At 54.6% G+C, this 18,072-nt stretch overlaps 1 protein-coding gene across 2 annotated transcripts; it reads left to right on the top strand.

Moving 5' to 3' along the window:
* The first annotated feature begins 12,670 nt into the window (after nt 1–12,670).
* Nucleotides 12,671–17,576, top strand: TPRG1L (tumor protein p63 regulated 1 like). Of its 2 annotated transcripts, none has more exons than XM_005544982.4 (5): nt 12,671–12,830; nt 13,092–13,183; nt 13,381–13,557; nt 14,950–15,103; nt 15,868–17,576. In XM_005544982.4, exons 1-5 carry the CDS (start codon nt 12,759–12,761, stop codon nt 16,060–16,062), a joined length of 690 nt encoding a protein of 229 aa, XP_005545039.2. In that variant the 5' UTR covers nt 12,671–12,758; the 3' UTR covers nt 16,063–17,576. The 2 variants fall into 2 exon arrangements, with proteins under 2 accessions (XP_005545039.2, XP_005545040.2); XM_005544983.4 differs by having other exon boundaries at nt 12,671–12,959.
* Nucleotides 17,577–18,072: the final 496 nt, after the last annotated feature.

Genomic DNA, 18,072 nt, shown 5'->3' with positions numbered 1-18,072 from the left:
GGTGAGCACGGTGCCCCGGGCCCAGAGCCTGGAAGGCCGCCACGCCCCCGGCCCGCCCCCAGCGCGGACCCCAGTCCCGACCCCGCCCCCAGCTCCCCCGCCCCGTGCGCCCTCGACCCCGCCCCTTCCCCTCCCCCTCTCCTACCCCACCAGCACCCCGCCCCCGGCACGGCCCCTGGACTTGCCCGGATCCCTCACCCCAGCCCAGGCTCCTGCTTCCAGCCCCGCCCCATCTCCTCCCTTCTCCGGTCCCGGCCCCGCCCACAGCCTTCCCCGAGTCCCGCCCCAGACCCCCGCGAGGCTGGCGCAGCCCCTTTGCGCTCCTTACTACGTCTCATGCGGAAAGTCCAAGTCCTAACCCACTCCAGTGACCAATCCAGGAGGGGCCAGGCGCCAGGGGGCCACACCCCGCAAAGGCAGCTCTCTGGGGTCCCGGACCCCAGACCTCGACCTCAACAGACAGCCCTCAGCCTCCCTCACTTCTCAAGTCCCACGGGGAAGCCAGCCTGGGCTTGTCCTGCCCGTGGACGCTCCATCCACCTTCGCCCTGACACCTCACCCGCTTCCCGCAGGGCAGGGGTCGGGGAAGGGCTTGAGGAGGGCGTGGCCAACCTCTGCAGCCCGCCTGCACCCTGGACACCCCTGCTTCGGGGACCTGCATTGTTGGTTCCCAACCACCTTGTGGGCATCCCCGTTCCTCTTTCTGTGCTGCGTGTTCTTGGACAGTGGCCTGGTGTGGGTGGGCGTGGGGTCCCAGCCGCAGACCGGAGGAGGTGCTAATTTCTAGGATGCCCATGGGCACAGAGGCACTGTCTAGGGCGAGGCTTCTGTGAAGCAAGATTCACTTGTCTCCTTTGAAACCTGGTTTTGGTTTGAAATTGACTGACTCCAGGGACCAGGACCAGGTAGCCTCAGGGATGGAGATGGAGTCTCCGGGGTGAGAGCTATCACTCAGGAGAGTCTTTTTGAATAGTGGAGGGAGGTGCAATCTGGGTGGGACCAGATGGGGGCCAGATGTGGCCCCCTCATTAGCCACACAAAGAGCCAGCCCTGCTGGTCCCTGCTAGAGAGGTGTGCTGGCCATCAGCTCAGCCATTGAAGCCTGGCCAGGCCCTGTTCCTTGGAACCTTCCCCCTCCAAGGCTTCGTGTGGTCTGGGGGAGGAACTTCTAATAGGGAACACTGGAGGGAGTCCTGGCTGGGAGGGCCTTGGGAAGGGAGCACCCCGACTGTCTTCAACAGTACCCCCAACGCACACAGGCTGTCTGTGCCTCCACACCACCTGGAGGCTACAGTCTTCTGGGGGTGGGTGGCCATCTGGCCAGCCTCACTGTCACCCCAGCTTTACAGAAGGGGAGACCGAGGTCACAGGAGGGGGAGCACCCCAAATCACCCAGCTTGTGAACTGCAGATGCAGGAACTGAACACAGGTGTCTGGCTCGGGGACCTTCGCCTAACCCTGTAATCTGCTACTTATAAACAACAACAAACATTGACAGGCACAAAATAGCCGGGAGTCCCCAAGAGGTGAGTTAGTTCACTGTCTGCTGAAACCCCAACTACCAGCCGGTGCCCCGTTGCTGATGGTCCAAATGCTGCCCTAGTCTGTCCTACGGGGCTCTCGATTCTGCCCCTCACCCACACCCACTGACCACCCTTCCCGGGATCTCAGCTGCAGGGGCTGCCCCAAGCCTGGGTCTGGGGCTGCTTTCCTCCTTGTCTCCCAAGAGCCTGCACCCAAGACAACATCCCCAGTGCGCCATTTCTGCGCTGGGCCCTTTTCCTCGGGTGGAGGTGCAAACCCGTGAGTGTCTCCCCGGCCCTGAGCGCTGTGGAATGACTCCCCCATCTTTACATCTGATCACTGCTCTTTGAGAGCTGGCTTGGCATACACAGGTGGTCAACAAGTGTGTGTCAAGTGAATGAATTAACACCTTGAAAAAGTTCACCAGCTTCTCTGCTGAATTCCAGCCAGCCCTGGGACGGGGGTGGAGGAGGATGACTCACTGAGAACATTCTCCAGTTTATCAGAGGAAGAAGGAAAGAATTTGGATGGATCCTGTGGGTTCAAAAGCAGGTCTCCGGGCAGGGGAGGGTTCAGGTTTTGAGCAGCCTGAAATGTATAAAATGAGGGGCCATCTGGAAGTAAAATCATACGAAAGTAAGTTATTTTACAAAAATACTCTACCTCGTGTGTGCATTTCTAGGACCCTGAAGCATGACCTCTGCTGGCCCCGCAGAACCCTGCCGCTGTGCACTCCCCTGTCCCAGGCACTGCTGCTATGCACTTCCCTGTCCCAGGCACTGCTGCTATGCACTTCCCTGTCCCAGGCACTGGGCTGAGTGGCTGGGGGGGTGCAGGTAAGAGTCCTGGGCAGGCCCCAGGTGGGGAAGCAGGCAGGAAGGGGACATGTCCTTCCTGCTGGAAATCCGTGACCAGGACACCTGCTGCGCCCTCCCAGGCCATGCCTAGCTTTTTCAGGGTGATGGGGGCAATCCACTGGGGCGGTCTGTGGTCTTCCCCCACTGCGCTCACTCGCTTGTCCCTAGACAGAGCCCTCATTCTCAGGCACAGAAGGGAGCTCACTTCTCTGACAGGCAGGCCCCTGGGGCTGTCTGTGCCCTTACATCTCACCGCCTCCACCCTAAGCCCAGGTCTTCTGCCCAGCCTGGTACTGGAGGGCATGGGTGTCACTCAGACATGTGACCGTGTCAGTCCCAAAGTGTGTCTTCCTGCCCACAAGACAGCCGAACACCAAAGAGGGTGCCTAGACTTGATATATGAAAAAAGGCATTAGCCTGGCGTGTGTGTTTAATATAATTCTATATGCAGATTTAACTCATGGTAGACAAGGTTTCTTTTGTAGCAAAAAATAAACTACGCAGAGCACAGTAAATATTCTCCAAGAATGATCTTTGTCCATTTTCATAATAAAGTGACAGTCTGTGGAACAGTTACTGCAAACATTTTCCCAGTCTGTAGTTTTGGTTTTAATATGGTTACTGAGGTTGTCAGACTATATGAGCTTCGAATTTCATGTACTAAGATGCATGTAGTTTTTTCTCTGCAGTTCCCTCCATTGCTTAGAAGTAAGCACTAAGCTTAGAAGGTTCACTAATGTTTGTTCTTTTTTGTTGCTTCCGTTGCACTTATTTATGTATTTCCCTCGGCATTTATTCTGCTGTCCGCTGTGAAGGAGGAATCTCCCTGGTTAGCCAGTGGTTCAGGTACCATCAGCCAGCCCAGCTCCTTCCACTGATGTGATGCAGCTTCTTCATCCTGAACTCATCATAAACAGACTCTGTCTCTGGGTATTTCCACTGGGTCTTAGCTCAGCCCCAGACTGTTTCACCTCCTTGCCCTGCGTGCCCAGGACGAGACAGAAGGGCCCGCCATGTTGATTCTCATGACAGCTTATTGGGAACACGTCTAAACGATGGCACAGCCAATACCTCCCCCATACTCTCATCTTTCCCCTGAAAATTATACTGGTAATTCCTATCTGTCATTCTTCCAAATGAATTTTGGAATCACTTTGCCCTGTCCCTTCAAAGTTGCTTTGGACTTCTCATTGCAATTGCCTTAAATGTATGCATGGAGAAAAATGGACATTTTCAGAGTCATCACACTTTGGGAAGGGCAGGGACTGCAGCAGGGGGTGCACTTTCTGACCCCCAAGGAGGCGAAGGAGAGAAAGGGCAGCTGCAGAGACTGTTGCGGGGCACTGCCCCCTGGTGCGGAACACAGGTATTAGAACCCACTGGTCCCGTGGCTGGACCCACTGGCCTCCCTCTGGTCCTCTTTCCAAGTGGGGGCTTCCCATGGCTTCAGAGACCCATTGGGTTACAGCTGCAGCTCAGGCCTCAGCTCCCAGAACAAGTTCCATCCTAAAAATCTTTCAGGAAATCGTAGCCAAACATCCCAATTCCACTGCTAGGTTTGCTAACTCTACTTAGGAGGTACAGACCCAATGGGTCATTACAGCCCTGCGTGTTCTTGGGAAGGCACCGGGTGGGAAGCAGGCCGAATGGAGGTCTATATTAGATCCCAAATGTAGATGCCCTCACCTGAGCCTGCAAGAGGGCCCTGAGCCGCGGCACCTGGCGTGGAAGCCTGGGTGTGGGCCCCACCCACCTGGCCCCAGCCTCCCCACCCACCGCCTTATCCAGGGGCCTCAGCCCTCTTTATCCCACCTGGCCTTGAACACCTCAGGCCTGGAGGGGCACCCAGGCCACCACTCCTGGGTTACACTCCTGGGTGGAAATTGGGCTTGGCTCAGAGCCTCTCCCCAACAGACACGAGGGGTGGATATGCTTCCATTTCCTCCATTTTTAAATCTGGTAAAGAATTCCTCTAACTTGCCTGAAAAGCATTACTAAAAGACACTACCTTTCAATGTTTTCGTCTCATTCTCTGCTGGAAATAATAAAAACAACCTTTGGATGGAGGAGAAATAACAGAGAGAGAAAGAAGAATCAAACCACCAGCTCGGTGGATAACTCGAGGCACTAATTTCCAAAGCAAACTGCTCCCCGTGACCGGTCCGCGGGCTGGTGGCCGCACGCTCCTTCCGCGCAGCCTGACTTTAATCCTTCCAGAGCTGAGAGTCCCACAGAGAGAAATGCAAAACATCCCCGAAAGCTCCCTGAACGAACATTTCTGTCAGTCCAAGAAAATAATCCAGCATCGTTTCTGAATTTTCACAGACAATTCTCCTGACAGGAGAGAGAGCAAAGTCATTGATGCTAAAGGCGTTTTCTGACCTTCAGATGCAAGGCGCCTACACCAGTCCTCACGTCAACACCAACGACAGCCCCGCACTGCGCCGGTCTCTGCCAGCACCCCCCCGTGTGAGAGGACCACAAAATCCAGCGCAGTCCAGCACGTGCAGGCGATGGCCAGAGACAGGGATGAGAGAGAGGGTGGGAGTCTCTCCAGATAGCAAAGGATCGCACCAGAAACCCTGCACCAAATACGTAACTGAGTTTATGGCCAGCCTTAGGGTAGCCAACTCTGAAGTTCATTTCTGAGCCTCTGAATTTGCCCCAAAAGAGAAAGTAAAATGAAAAGGCCAATCTGTGGCATACCTAACGTGGGCTGCGTGATGTGGCCCCAAGTGTGGCGGGGGAGAACGGGAATCCCGGAGCAGATGGCCCGGTCAGAACCCCCCCTTTCCCAACTGCTGCCTGACCGGGCTGCCTGCCTTCCTGGTTCTGTGCCTGTGTCCTCCTGGGTTACAGTGGAGACAGCAGAGAGGCAGCCTCCGGTTCCGGTTCCGGTTCCGGTTCCTGCTCAGCGTTTGAACCATGGTACCAGAAGCACAGCTGCTGTTCTGAGGACTAGACGGTGTCCAGACACATAGGCCTGGGGGTCAGCGTGCAGGCTTCCCCCTCTACGCCCCGCTCCCGCCGTCCCTCCCTCCAACCCTCCAACCCTCCAACCCCAGACACACAGGCCTGGGCTGTGCCATGCAGGCCCCCCCAACTGCCCACGCCCGCCCCGCACCCTCCCCCAGCTTCTGCCATCCCTCCCTCCAATGCTGGGGGCAGCATCAGGATGGAGCTAGGTCTGGAAATGTGAAGGTGTTTCAGACCAGGCACTGACACTCAGATGGAAAACTGCACCCACTCTCGCCACCTTGCTAGCAGCTCAGGACACAGCCTAGTGCCTCCGAAGACATCGGCCCACATCCTCCCCTGCCACCGGCTCCTGTGCATGTGACCTTATTTGAAAAAAGGGTGTTTGCCCCACGTTCTCGCTTATGAGTGGGAGCTGAATGATGAGAACACATGGACGCATGTGGGGAACAGCACTCGCTGGGGCCTGTGGAGGGGCAGTGAGGAGGGAGAGCATCAGGAAGAAGAGCTAATGGATGCTGGGCTTAATAACCAGGTGACGGCTGACCTCTGCAGCAAACTACCACGGCACACATTTACCTGTGTCACAAACCTGCGCATCCTGCACACGGACCCCTGAACTTAAAACAAAAGTTGAAGAAAAAATAAATTAAACTGGGAAAGAAAAAAGGCGTTTGCAGATATAATCAAGTAAAGGATCTCCAGATGAGGGCGTCTTGGATTTTCCAGGCAGGCTCTAAATCCTTGGACAGGTGTCCTTGTAAGAGAAAGCAGAGGGAGATTTGAGACAGAGCCACAGGGAGAGCGCAGCGTGAAGCCAGGGGCAGAGACCGAGGTGATGTGTCCACAAGCCAAGGGGGACCAGGGGTTGCTGGAGTTGCCAGAAGCTGGGAGAGAGACAGGCCAGCCCAGTCCTCGGTCACTTGTTACAGCACTGCAGGAAACTCCTGAGTGAGGCGCCTCAGGCCCTGTCCCTGGGGAGCCCCCGACTCAGAGAGGAGAAGGGCCTCCACAGAGGATGCTGCCCTTCCCGGCCCTGGGGCAGCGACGCCCTGCAGACCCCTGGCCCTGGCCGCCTTAGCGGCACCTACACACAGGAACGGAGACTCCTCCGTCACCCTGGCGCCGTCCCCGTCTAGTCCGAGCCTGGAAGGTAGGGCGCTCTGCTGTCCAGCAGGCTTTGTGCATTTCTCAGGGTCAGAGCGGTGTGGGCCCCACCCTGCCTGCCACACTGACCGAACCAGAACCGACACCCAGTCCCCAGCAACATTCTGTTTAAGACCTTCTGGCCCCCAAGTTAACCTGAAGTCTCCAGCCTCCTCCTGGGTCCCGCTCACCCAAAGGAAGCCCACCCCTCGAGACCAGGCCTTCCCACTGGATCCACGGCGGAGAGAACACCTGGGGACCCTGGGCCCCATACGGCGAGGGGCAGGTGGGAAGCAGCGCAAAACCGTCTTCCTGCTGGGGTGCAGGGATGGAGGAAATGACCATCCACGTGACTCAGCCTTTGAGAACTGCACGAGAATGACACCCCTGCTACTCCCCCGCAGCCTGCTCCTGATCCTCAAACCCATCCGAAAGGCCCCTTCCCCGCCTGCATGGAGAGGCATTTATTTGTGGAAGTTGCTTCTGCTTCTGTCATGACTTGCCAAAGAGTAAGGGCCGTGTCTGCAAGACACCACCTGAGCGCTCATGATTGCCCCAAGCGCTCCGGACCCTTGCACGCAGCCCTGGGACCCGCCAAGCCCCAGCCCTGGCTCCATGGAGAAGGGAGAGGCTGAGAAACATTCCTCAGCTCAAAGTGCATCCCCCAAAGCACAGCTGTCTCTGGAAGCCAAGGACCCTGCATGCAGGAAGAGCCTCCAGGCTGCGCACTGACCTCCAGCCTGGGGGAGCTGGTGCAGGCACCTAGAGGACCCCACCCTTGGGCTGCCCTTTGGCACGTGGCCCCCTGACTCCCACATCCATCAGAGAATGAGGGCAAAGGCAGGACCCACTGATTTTGTAAAATGCAAAACCATAACATATGGAAATTAAGATAAGAACCCACACTTCCCAGCTGAGATTTCCAGGGGCAGGAAGATAAATAATGATTTCATCTAGAGCTTGAATACACACCCAGCACAAAGCCGTGCCCTCTGATTGGAAGGCCTCGCATGGTTGATGCTGCCACCTGCTGACAGAAATGGAAATAGCTTCTTCAAAGCCCCAAGAAGTAGACAAACTCAGGGGCTCCCCTCCTGGGACCTCACAGCCAGACCCCAATCACAAACCATCTTCCCTGCCCCACCACCAGTGTGTGTGGAGAGAGCGGCCATCTGGCTGGACGTTCCATCATGCACATGTGTGACACATCATTACGTGTGTCCCCCAGAAAGGCACAGTCCCGTCTGAACCCCAGTGCCTGTGAATATGACGGGTATGGTTTGGCTCTATGCCCCCACCCCAGTCTCATCTCAAATTGTAATTCCCCACGTGTCGAGGGCCTGGTGGGAAGAGATTGGATCATGGGGGCATATTTCTCTCTTGCTGTTCTTGTGATAGTGAGTTCTCAGGAGATCTGATGGTTTAAATGTGTGGCACTTCCTGTCCCCCACCCCTGCCACTATGTAAGACGTACCTTGCTTCCCCTTCGTTTTCCACCATGACTGTAAGTTTCCTGAGGTCTCCCCAGCCAGGTGTAACTGTGAGTCAATGGAACCTCTTTCCTTTATAAATGACCCAGTCTCAGGTAGTTCTTTTTTTTTTTTTTTTTTTTTTTTTTTGAGACGGAGTCTTGCTCTGTCGCCGAGACTGGAGTGCAGTGGCCGGATCTCAGCTCACTGCAAGCTCCGCCTCCCGGGTTTACGCCATTTTCCTGCCTCAGCCTCCCGAGTAGCTGGGACTACAGGCACCCGCCACCTCGCCCGGCTATTTTTTTGTATTTTTTACTAGAGACGGGGTTTCACCGGGTTAGCCAGGATGGTCTCGATCTCCTGACCTCGTGATCCGCCCGTCTCGGCCTCCCAAAGTGCTGGGATTACAGGCTTGAGCCACCGCGCCCGGCCGAGTCTCAGGTAGTTCTTTAGAGCAGTGTGAAAATGGACTAAGACAGAAAATTAGTACCAGGAGGGTGGGGCACTGATACAAAGATACCTGAAAATGTGGAAGTGACTTTGGAACTGGGTAATGGGTTGAGGTTGAAACAGTTTGGAGGGCTCAGAAGACAGGAAGATGTGGGAAAGTTTGGAACTTCCTCGAGACTTGTTGAATGGTACTGACCAAAATGCTAATAGTGATATGGACAATGTCCAGGCTGATGTGGTCTCAGATGAAGATGAGGAAATTACTGGGAGCTGGAGCAAAGCTATGCTTTAGCAAAGAGACTAGGAGCATTTTGTCCCTGCCCTAGAGATCCATGGAACTTTGAATTTGAGACAGATGATTTAGGGTACCTGGTAGAAGAAATTTCTAAGCGGCAAAGCATTCGAGATGTGAGCTGGCTTTTTCTGAAAGCGTACAGTCACGTGCATTCACAAGGAGATGATCTGAAATTGGGACTTAGGTTTAAAAGCAAAGCAGTACATAAAAGTTTGGAGAATTTACAGCCTGACTATGTGGTAGAAAACCCATTTTCTGGGGAGAAATTCAAGCCATGAGCTGTACAAGTGTCTCCAGGGCATTTCAGAGAGCATCACGGCAGACCCTCCCATTACAGGCCCAGAGGCCTTGGAGGCAAAATCAGCTCCAGTCAGGGTCAAAAGGGGTTAAGGTACAGCCCAGGCGGAGCCTGTATGTGTGCAGAAGACAAGAGTTGAACTTTGGGAGCCTCTGCTTAGATTTCAGAGGATGTATGGAAACGCCTGGATGTCCAGGCTGAAGTCTGCTGCAGGGACAGAGCCCTCTCTCATGGAGAACCTCTGCTAGGGCAATGTAGAGGGGAAATGTGGGGCGGGAGCCCCCAGAGTCCCCTCTGGGGCACTGACTAGTGGAGCTGTGAGAAGGGGGACACTGTCCTCCAGACCCCAGAATGGTAGATCAACAGCTTGCACCCTGCGCCTGGAAAAGCCACAGGCACTCAGACAGAGCTTCCCAAGGCCTTGGAAGCCCACCCCTTGCATCAGTGTGGCCCTGGATGTGAGACATGCAGTCAAAGGAAATTATTTTGGAGCTTTAAGATTTAATGACTGCCCCACTGGATTCTGGACTTGCATGGGGCCTTTAGCCCCTTTGTTTCCGCCAAGTTCTTCCTTTTGGAATGGGATCATTTACCCAGTGCCAGTACCTCCATTGTATCTTGGAAGTAACTAACTTGTTTTTGATTTTACAGGTTCATAGGCAGAAGGGACTTTGTCTCAGATGAGACTTTGGACTGTGGACTTTTAATGCTGTAATAAGACTTTGGGGGACTGTTGGGAAGGCATGATTGGTTTTGAAATGTAAAAAGGACATGAGATTTAGGAGGGGCCAGGAGTAGAATATGATATGGTTTGGCTGTGTCCCCACCCAAATCTCATCTCGAATTGTAATCCCCACATGTCGAGGGAGGGGCCTGGGGGGAGGTGATTGGAGCAGGCGAGCGATTCCCCCATGCTGTTCTTGTCATAATTCTCACGAGATCTGATGGTTTAAGTGTGGCACATCCTGCTACCCCCGCCGCCATGTAAGACGTGCCTTGCTTCTCCTTTGCCTTCCGCCATGATGGTAAGTTTCCTGAGGTCTTTCCAGTCATGTGTAACTGTGAGTCAATGAAACCTCTTTTCTTTATAAATTACCCAGCCTCAGGTAAGTTCTTCACATGAATAGCAGTGTGAAAACAAACAAACACAGTGACCTTATTTGGTCAAAGATACTGATGATCAACTAAAGATGAGGTCACTAGGGTGGTCCCTAATCCAATAGGGATCTTGCAGAAGAGACCCACCGGGAGAAGGTCATATGAAGATGGAGGCAGGGATGGCAGCAGTGCATGAGCAAGCCCAGGATGCCAAGCATGGCTAGCAACACAAGACATTGGCAGAGTAAGGCATGCCTCAACCCTCAGGGCTGCAGAGGGAGCATGGCCCTGCCCACCCCTTGATTTTGGACTTCTGGCCTCCAGAGCTATGAGGAAACACGTTTCTGTTGTTTTTAAAACAAACCAGTTTGTGATGCATTGTGGTGCATTGTGACAGAAGCCCAGGAAACTCATCCACACTGACTGAAATGTGTTTATTGCCTAAAACACAGTCCCTCCATCATCTATCCCTCCTGTCATTTCTGGAATTTATGTATAGACATCCAAGTCATTCCCCATATCCACAGAAGGCTCAGGCACCTGGTTCATAATCCTCATTGTCCTGCCAGCTCCCACCAGCAGCCTGCAGCCTCGGCCCCAGCCAGTGTCACTGGCCCTGGGCTCCCATGCCCAGGGTTCTTCATCCCACTCCCTGGGCATCTGGTTCCAGGACCACAGCTCCATCCTTGGCGTCCGTTCAGAACTCTCCCTCATTCTCCCTCTCTCTCGCCCCCATTCTCTCTCCCTCTCTTTCTCCCTTCCCCTCCCTCTTTCTCACTCCCTCTCTGGAACCTCTGGTTCTAGTTGCTCATCACTGACCACAGCTTGCAGTGTCCAGGTATTTCTCATCTACATTCACTCAGCTCCCTCCTCCCCTCTGTTCTTCCTCCCTCAGGGGTATTCTCCCACTCACCAGCGCCTGTTGGATCTGCGGCCATTTCTAACCAGACTGGACACGTGGACCTCAAGGTCCCCGCTGGGGAGATAGCTGGGAGACACACTCGTCTGTAAGTCCCTCTGGCCGGTCTTGCTGGGCGTGCCAAGAACATATTGCCCTGACCACTCTTTTCTGGGCCATTTCTCAGGCCTGTGCTTGCAGTGGGCACCTTTGCCCGGGAGACAGCCTCCCTCTGGGACAAAGACCACATTGGTCCACAAGCTCCAGGGTGCCGTTTTGTAGCGCACCCACTGTGGTGCAACATGTGTCTGGGCACATCAGCGTCGCCCATTTTCCGTTGTAGTCTTTCCTCTCTGACTCGGGGGTATTGCGTGTTTCTGCCAGCGCCCACGCAACTCTGGCAGGCTGGCCTGTCTGCTGGCAAGTGGGGCAGAATTCCTGCACTACACCATTCTTGGGCAAACACCCCCTCGAGGATCTTGGCCTCCCTTTTCTCCCTGGTCTTTGACCACTGCTAACCAGCAAACTCCTCCGTCTAGACCAGCCCAGCATTGGTTTCTCCCCCTGCCCCAGATGCCGCGTGGGAGGCGCCACTGCAAACTTCCCTGGGGTCTCGCAGCTGCTCAGAGATCCCCATGCCCTCCCCTGATCAGCTCTCTCTGCCCGTTTCTCATTCCGGCGATTCTAAACTGTCCATCTTTACCAGCACTCCGCTCCATCCCCACTCCTTGACTGAAGGAAACAGATGTACCCTGAACTCATTCTCCCCCCACCTCACTCTCCTCGCCTGCGTGCACCCCGCCTCGTGTGTCTTCCTCACCTCCGAGCAGAGGGATCTGTTCTCCTGCCCGAAGGTAACCCTGACCCCTGGACTCCGCGCCTCCTTCCCGCAGCCTCCTCCAGATTGCGGGTCCGTTCATCGCCCCTCCACACGCGCTGGGGGCACCTCCGGGAACGGGGGCTAGCGCAGGGCACACACACGTTCCACCTCGAACTGCGAGCGCTGACCGGGAGCTCTGGGCAGCCTTCCGTGCGCACTGGCTCGCTGAAGGCTCGCGACAGCCTGGGAGCTGCGACAGCCAGGGCCTGGGCGCGCACTCCAGCACTTTCTACCCTCCCGCCTCAGAGTGTACTGTGCTGTTGATCAGTCACGAATGCGCCGTGTGTGACGAACGCCGGGTCCCGGCAGGAGACCGCTGCCCGGCGTGCGAACTCCCCTTCGGTGCACCGGGGCCACCGCTCCGCATCCTCCAACCTCAACTCCCGGGCACCGCGACCCTCCGTGCAGTGCGAGTTCCCGCCTGCGCTCCAGAAGGCCTAAGGGGGCATCCCACTTGCAGGGCGGGTCACCCGCTTTCCCCGCGGGCCAAGGGGCTACAGGATTCCCAGCCCCTCCTTCCGGGCCGCTCCGAGACACCCTGGCAACGGGCTTCGGCCCCGCCCCTTCTAGTCCTGTAAACAGGAAGTGAGCCTGCGCGTGACGGTCGCTTCCGGCGCGGGGAGGGGAGGGAGCGATTGTGAACGGCGGCAGGGCGGAGCCAATCGCGGAAAACGGCAGGAGGAGAGCCAATCCCGAGGGTCAGCGGGCGCGGGAAGGGGCGGAGCCAGAAGCGCGGCCGGCAAGGCGGAGCCAATCGCAAGGGTCCGCGGGGCGGGGCCGGGGCGCGGCCGGGCTGTGGCAGTGGCGGTGGCTGCGGCGACGGCGGCCGCGTCGGCGTCAGGGTTGGGGTCGGTAAGAGACGCGGCGATGCTGCAGCTGCGGGACTCGGTGGACTCTGCCAGCACTAGCCCCACGGCGGTGCTGGCGGCCGGCGAGGAGGTGGGGGCAGGCGGCGGCCCGGGCGGGGGGCGGCCGGGGACGGGGACGCCGCTGCGCCAGACACTCTGGCCTCTCAGCATCCACGACCCCACGCGCCGCGCCCGCGTCAAGGAGTACTTCGTGTTCCGGGTGAGGCCGGGGCCGGGGCCGAGGGCGCGGGGCAGGATGGTGGCGGGTGGTGGCGGAGGCGGGCGCCGGGCGGTCCCGCAGGGAGCGACCTGTGACCTGTGATCTTTGCCCCCTCCCCGCCCTCCCGCCCAGCCCGGCAGCATCGAGCAGGCCGTGGAGGAGATCCGCGTGGTGGTGCGGCCCGTGGAGGACGGCGAGATCCAGGGAGTGTGGCTGCTGACCGAGTAAGCCGGGGCTGCGCGCTCCTCTCTGGGGGGAGTCGCCCCGAGCCGCCGCGCAGCACCTTGCGAGGACCTCCCGGGGTGCTCGTGCCACGCTCAGGCGCCCCGCGCCGCCCCTGCTGCCCTTCCAGGCGGGCTGGCTTTGCCTAAGTCGAGACAGTCGCGTCCAGTGTGGACTGAGGCCCTTCCTCTGCTTGCAGGGTGGATCACTGGAACAATGAGAAGGAGCGGCTGGTGCTGGTCACGGAGCAGTCACTGCTTATCTGTAAATACGACTTCATCAGTCTCCAGTGCCAGCAGGTGGTCCGGATAGCGCTCAACGCAGTAGATACCATTTCCTACGGAGAATTCCAGTTTCCCCCGAAATCGCTCAACAAGTAAGTCTGTTCAGAGTCCGGTATCCCTGGACGTAAGCGCCAGAGTGGACCTTACAATTCAGCCCTTTTAAATCAGCCCCCCAAGTGGCGTATCTTCTCTGCTATTATCTATAAGCATAAAAGCCCCAGCTCCAAATATCAATGGGAAGTTCCTTAAAAAGAAGCGACTTCTGGGCAATTGAGTGCATTAAAAGGAAATCTGGCACAGAAGGCAGCTATTAGGCTTGTAGTAAAAAGATTTACATGAGTTCAAGATGCACTGAAGTAGAGCCCAACGTGATAAAAAGGAACTTGGATGTTCTTCACGTAAAGGCCAAACTCTGCATTTTTTCTCCAGCCAGGGACAGATGCATGACACATCAAGTCTTGTTCTGGCTGATTTTTTAAAGAGAAAAGGAGGGTCCCATTTTAATTTATAGATACCATTAAAAGTTAGACAAATTTGGAAATATTTAATGACCAACTTTAAGGAGTTGATCTTTTTGCTGTAGGATAATTTTCTGAAATGTGAGGAACCTAGACATTACTACAGTCAGTTAAGCTGTAGAACTTAGATTTTTGATGGAGAGATTTGGGTGGGGAATTCAGGAAGCTAAAATAAAAATTTTAGCTTTTGGTTAATATTTTTATTTTAAAAATAAATAAAAATAAATTTATATTTAAAAATAAAATGTTATTTTTATTAAATGTTGGTTAAAATTTTATTTAAAAATTTTAAGGAACATTTAATATGACATAAGGGAAAGGAAAGTTACACTTGCTTTTCACTCATTTGGATAGCCTATCTATCATTATTCCCTCTTTTTTTTTTTTTTTTTTTGAGACAGAGTCCCACTCTGTCACCCAAGCACCAGTGGTACAGTCTTGGCTCACTGTATCCTCCACCTTCTAGGCTTAAGTGATCCTCCCACCTCAGCCTCCCAAGTAGCTAGGACTACAGGTGCCTGCCACCAAGCCCAGCTAATTTTTGTAATTTTTGTAGAGATGGAGTTTTGCTAGGTTGCCCCGGCTGGTCTCAAACTCCTGGGCTCAAGAGATCTGCCATCTTGGCCTCCCAAAGTGCTGGGATTATAGACATCAGCCAGTGTGCCCAGCCAGTATTCCTGTTTATTAGTTTTTAATCATGTAAAGATTACTAAAATGATACATTTAATAACCAAAATATATTTAATTTGTCATATTTATAAGTACAGTATTTAAAGCAATTGTTGAGATTGAAGTTACTCTTAAAAACCACTAGCCATTTTCCACTGTGATATGTCATAGGTCTTTTCTGTAAACGTGAAAGTGCTTTTTGCCGTCATCCTCTCCTAACTGATGAGACTGTCAGATTGTCCGTGGGAGCACTGTGGCCTGCCATGCTAAGTCTGGCTATTTCTTCTGACTTTTCAGGCGAGAAGGTTTTGGGATTCGAATTCAGTGGGACAAGCAAAGTCGTCCTTCCTTCATAAACAGATGGAATCCCTGGTCCACCAACGTGCCCTATGCCACTTTCACAGAACACCCGATGGCTGGCGCAGATGAGAAGACAGCAGCTCTGTGCCAGGTAAGAAGACGGGCATGTAATAGCCGCACCCCCGCAGTGACGGACACCCCCCGCAGTGACAGAAACACCCTCCCCAGCCACGGAGACACTCAGGTCTGCACTGTCCGGCGGCCACGCGGAGCTGCTGGGCACTTGAGACGAGGCTAGGAACAGAGAGGAAACTCTCATTTTAGAGTTTATTCCCTACTTTTTCAGAAATTCTGGTTAATTTATGTTAAAGTAGCCCTGTGCGGCCAGTGGCTGCTGGTCAGCCTAGCTCCGTTATGTGACCTCCTGATGGTGATCTGGGTGGAGAAGGGCCCCCACTGGGCTTCAGAGAGCGGCAGCAGACCCAGCCGTGCCAGATGACCAGGGCGGATGCACACCAGGAGAGGAGGCCTCGGGGCTGGGGTTAGAGCAGAGCCCAGAGCCTGGCGGGGGTCCTGTACTTCCCCAGCTCTGTGCCTCAGCCTATTTACTGACCTGGTAGGTTGGGTGAGGGCAAAGCCACTCAGCCCCTGTATACAGGAAGGGTTCTGCAGGTGCTGGCTGCCATTGGCTACAGAAGAGCATGGTGGTGAGATTTCCATACACCTAGAGAGCTCCATGGGGACGAGAGTTGAGGGACTGCCAGGATGTGGCAGAGGCAGCCCTTTCAAGTGAAGGGACGAAGAGATAGGTGGCATTTGGAGGGATTTAAGTGTCTCAGAATGCTAATTTTTTCAAGTAATAGACGCTCTTATCTTGCCTGCCAGTTAAAGCTCCATGTTTTTCTCTCTTTAAAGTTGGAAAGCTTCAAGGCTCTGTTAATTCAAGCTGTCAAAAAAGCCCAAAAAGAAAGCCCTTTGCCAGGACAGGCGAATGGCGTGCTGATCCTGGAGCGTCCCCTGCTCATCGAGACCTACGTGGGACTCATGTCCTTCATTAACAACGAGGCTAAACTAGGCTACTCCATGACCAGGGGCAAAATAGGCTTTTAGCTGGCTGCATTCTGGGAGCTCCTCCCCGTCCCGAGAAGGCCAAGGGATGTGGGGGCTGGGGGACTGGGAGGCTTGGCAGTCTTGGCAGTCTTCATGCCGCCCTGCTGCCGGCTGGAAGGATGGAGGTCTTTTACCTTTAGGGATCTCAGCACCATTAGAATAGTAAAGTGAATTCTATTTAATTGGATATGGGACTCTGCTAATACAGGCTACAGACAAAAGCCAAAAGACTGTCGCTGTCTCTGTGCTGCTGGTATTTCATCCTCTGTAACTTCAGTTCTGGTGTTTTCCTCGAGTATCTACTTGGCTTCTTGCGGTTTTTCCCACCCTCGCTGGCCCAGCACGCGGGACCCACAGCGCGCCCCTCAGCGCTCGCATAGGCTGCTGAAAACGGAGGCACCTGGTACCTCGAGTGCCTGCAGTTGCAAGTATGTTTACACTTGGTGTCCAGTTTTGTATTTTAAAATGTTCCATTTGTACTTCAGCTCATCTGAAATCAGCCAGCAGACCGGTTGACTAAGACCGGTCTGTACCTGTGGGCCCCTTGGTGACCCGCTGCTCTTTTGGAAATGGGTGACCTGAAGTCACACTTTTTCCACAATTAACCCAAGTTGTGTTAATACTTCAGGTCTGTTTCCCAGACCCAGAAAGCTTTACAGAAAATCATTTTAAGACAATTTATTAATTTGAGAAAGTCACCTTGACAGTTCTTTGCACACAGGTTTTACAACTCTGGATTCTGAGTTTGGATTGTATTCATATTTAAAAGGGAATTGGGTAGTTTGCTTTTTGAATAATGCACTTTAAAACAAGGAACCGTGTCAGGCCAGCACAGTGACTCACGCCTGTAATCCCAGCATTTTGGGAGACTGAGGCAGGCAGATCGCTCTAGCTTAGAAGTTGCAGAGCAGCCTGGGCAACACGGTGAAACCCCGTCTCTACCAAATATACAAAAAACAGCCGGGCGTGGTGGCGCGTCTGTGGTCCCAGCTACTCAGGAGGCTGAGCCAGGAGGATTGCTTGAGCCCAGGAGGCAGAGGTTGCAGGGAGCTGAGATGGCGCCACTGACTGCATTCCAGCCCGGGCAACAGAGCGAGACTCCGTCTCTCAGATCCTTATGAAGCAGCTGATGCCTGCCTTGATTCCTCAACAGCTCCAGCATAGACTCGGGGCTTTGTCCACGTCTCGCACTAAACATGCCCGGGCTTTGATGTGCCTGGAGGATTTCCCCACAGGGACCCACGCACCTCCCCGTATCTACACAGCTTGCTCATGTGGCTGGAAGCGCTGTTGATAAGTTTCACGTGCTGGCTCGCCAGCTCTTTGTTTCTAGACTTGTAGCTTTAAGCGAACGGTGTGGTGTGGGTTGAGTGTGGCCCACCTGCGGGATGTGCAGGGCTGCCTCGGAAGCTGGCTGGGGACTCCAGCCTCTGTGTTCGTAAAGACATTTAGAAGTGGATGGATGTTTTTCCTTTTCTGAAGTTGGTATTAAAGTAGGTGCAACAACCAAGAAAGTGTGTCTTCCCTCTTTGAAAGCCTGCCCCATTTCTGCCAGCTCTGTGGGCCTGCTCTGCCTGTGCCACGAGGACTGCCTCATAGCAGTGCTGAGTATGGTTCTCTGCAGAGAGAGATGACGGTACGCAACAACCTAGGTTTGCAACTCTGAGCCCCCCACCTGTGGTGCCAAGCAAGCCTGGCTGCCTGCCGAGCACCAGCTGGAGAGACTGATGGGATGGTTCTGGGTGGTTCTAGGCACTTCTGCAAATAGCCAGGGTGGAGACCCACGCGCACTGGTTCTCAAACCAGAGTAGACATGAGACTTCCTGAGGAACTGACTCAGTGGATCAGGGACCTGCAGCTCCGTCCTGAGGGGACTGGACCTGGGGGTGGCGCTGCGCTCAGGTGCCAAGGCTCCCTTCCCACACTTCAAAGCAAACCCACTGTGGGGAGGCTGGATGTGCCCCACAGAGATCCCCCCTTGTCCTAACACATCCAAATAGAAAACCCAGA

Source organism: Macaca fascicularis, chromosome 1 (genome assembly GCF_037993035.2).
Source record: "Macaca fascicularis isolate 582-1 chromosome 1, T2T-MFA8v1.1".
Taxonomy (NCBI): Eukaryota; Metazoa; Chordata; class Mammalia; order Primates; family Cercopithecidae; genus Macaca; species Macaca fascicularis.
This window is presented reverse-complemented; position numbering and strand designations above follow the sequence as displayed.